Source organism: Rutidosis leptorrhynchoides, chromosome 9 (genome assembly GCF_046630445.1).
Source record: "Rutidosis leptorrhynchoides isolate AG116_Rl617_1_P2 chromosome 9, CSIRO_AGI_Rlap_v1, whole genome shotgun sequence".
Classification (NCBI taxonomy): Eukaryota; Viridiplantae; Streptophyta; class Magnoliopsida; order Asterales; family Asteraceae; genus Rutidosis; species Rutidosis leptorrhynchoides.
The window spans coordinates 360,051,227-360,052,910 of record NC_092341.1 but is presented as its reverse complement, the minus strand read 5'-3'; the positions used below and the strand labels follow the sequence as shown (position 1 = coordinate 360,052,910).

The 1,684-nt window shown below is 39.0% G+C and overlaps 1 protein-coding gene across 1 annotated transcript; it reads left to right on the top strand.

The window, feature by feature from the left end:
* The first annotated feature begins 1,043 nt into the window (after positions 1-1,043).
* On the top strand, positions 1,044-1,427 carry LOC139869249 (uncharacterized mitochondrial protein AtMg00810-like). Its single transcript, XM_071857566.1, has one exon. The coding sequence runs from the start codon at positions 1,044-1,046 to the stop codon at positions 1,425-1,427; it is 384 nt and encodes a 127-aa protein (XP_071713667.1).
* Positions 1,428-1,684: the final 257 nt, after the last annotated feature.

Sequence of the window (1,684 nt, the reverse complement as noted above, 5' to 3'; positions counted from 1 at the left end):
TGTTCATAATCTGCCACAAATTGTAGAAGTTCAGGAAGAACAACCAGAACCTGAAGGTGTTCGTAGATCATCACGAACAGTTGTCCTACCTCGACACTTAGATGATTTTATTGTTGATTCGAAAGGAGTTTTTGGAGCACGATCAAATGATGCCTCAGCATCTGAAAATCAGAAAGCTTCAACTGAAAATGTTATGCAAGCTTTCTATTCTTCGCTAAATAGGTCAGGCAAACTCTTCTTACATGCATATTCATGCTTTGTGTGTCAAATTGAACCAGACTCTGTTGAGGAAGCTCTTCTATATGATGATTGGGTAAATGCTATACAAGAAGATCTTTTGCAATTCAAGCATTTAGGAGTATGGAAACTGGTGAATCCGCCTCATGGTTGCAAACCTTATGGGCTTCGATGGGTATGGAAGAATAAAAAAGATGAGCAAGGTATTGTAATTCGAAATAAAGCTAGACTGGTTGTGAAGGGATATCAACAGATCCCTGATATAGATTATGATGAAGTATTTGCACCAGTGGCTAGACTGGAGGCAATTCGAATATTTTTGGCATTCGCATCATTTAAAGGCTTCAAGGTCTATCAAATAGATGTCAAAAGCGCTTTTTTGTGCGGGACTCTCAATGAGACCACGTTTGTTAAGCAACCACCGGGTTTTACAGATCCACACTCTCCAGAAAAGGTATATCGTCTAGAAAAAGTACTGTATGGGCTTCATCAAGCTCCAAGAGCGTGGTATGGTACGTTGTCCAACTATATGATTGATAATGGTTTCAGAAGAGGTGTCATTGATCAGACACTTTTCTTTGAAGGGCAAGCATATTATGCTAGTACAGGTGTACGTGGATGATATTATCTTTGGATCTACAGATAAGACGATGGTGGATGATTTTGAGGAGGTAATGCAGAAACGGTTCAAGATGAGTTCAATGGGAACTATCAAATTCTGCCTTGGTATTCAGGTTGTACAAACAAATCAGGGTATCTTTTTACATCAGACGAAATATGTATCAGATATTCTGAAAAGATTCAAAATGGAAGATGAACGTCCTACAAGGACGCCGCTATCAGTGAATCACGGGATTACACCAGATAAGGAAGGTGCTAAGGTTGATCAAACCTTATATAGGGCCATCATTGGTTCTTTGATGTATCTGACAGCGTCTCGCCCTGATATCATGTTTGCAGTTTGTTTATGTGCTTGCTATCAAGCAAATCCGAATGTACATCATTTGCTTGTGGTGAAAAAGATAATGCGTTATTTAAAGCAAACTCCGAATTTGGGCCTATGGTATCCTTGTGATAATGATTTTGTACTGACGGCTTATAGTGATTCCGACTATGGTGGATGCAAGAAAGATTTTAAGTTAACATCAGGAGGTTATCAATTCCTTGGAAACAGACTAGTTATATGGTAGTGCAAGAAGCAGACAGCAGTGGCCTTGTCCACTTGTGAAGCTGAATACATTGCTGCAGCAAGCTATGCATCTCAGGTTGTGTGGATAAAATAGCAGCTTCGTGACTACGGTTTGAATATTTCTAACACACCTATTTTCGTTGATAATTCTGCTACCATAGCTATTACAAAAAATCCTGTGAATCACTCTAAGACCAAACACATAGGGATTAAATACCATTTTATTCGAGACTGTTATGAGAAAAGACTAATCGATGT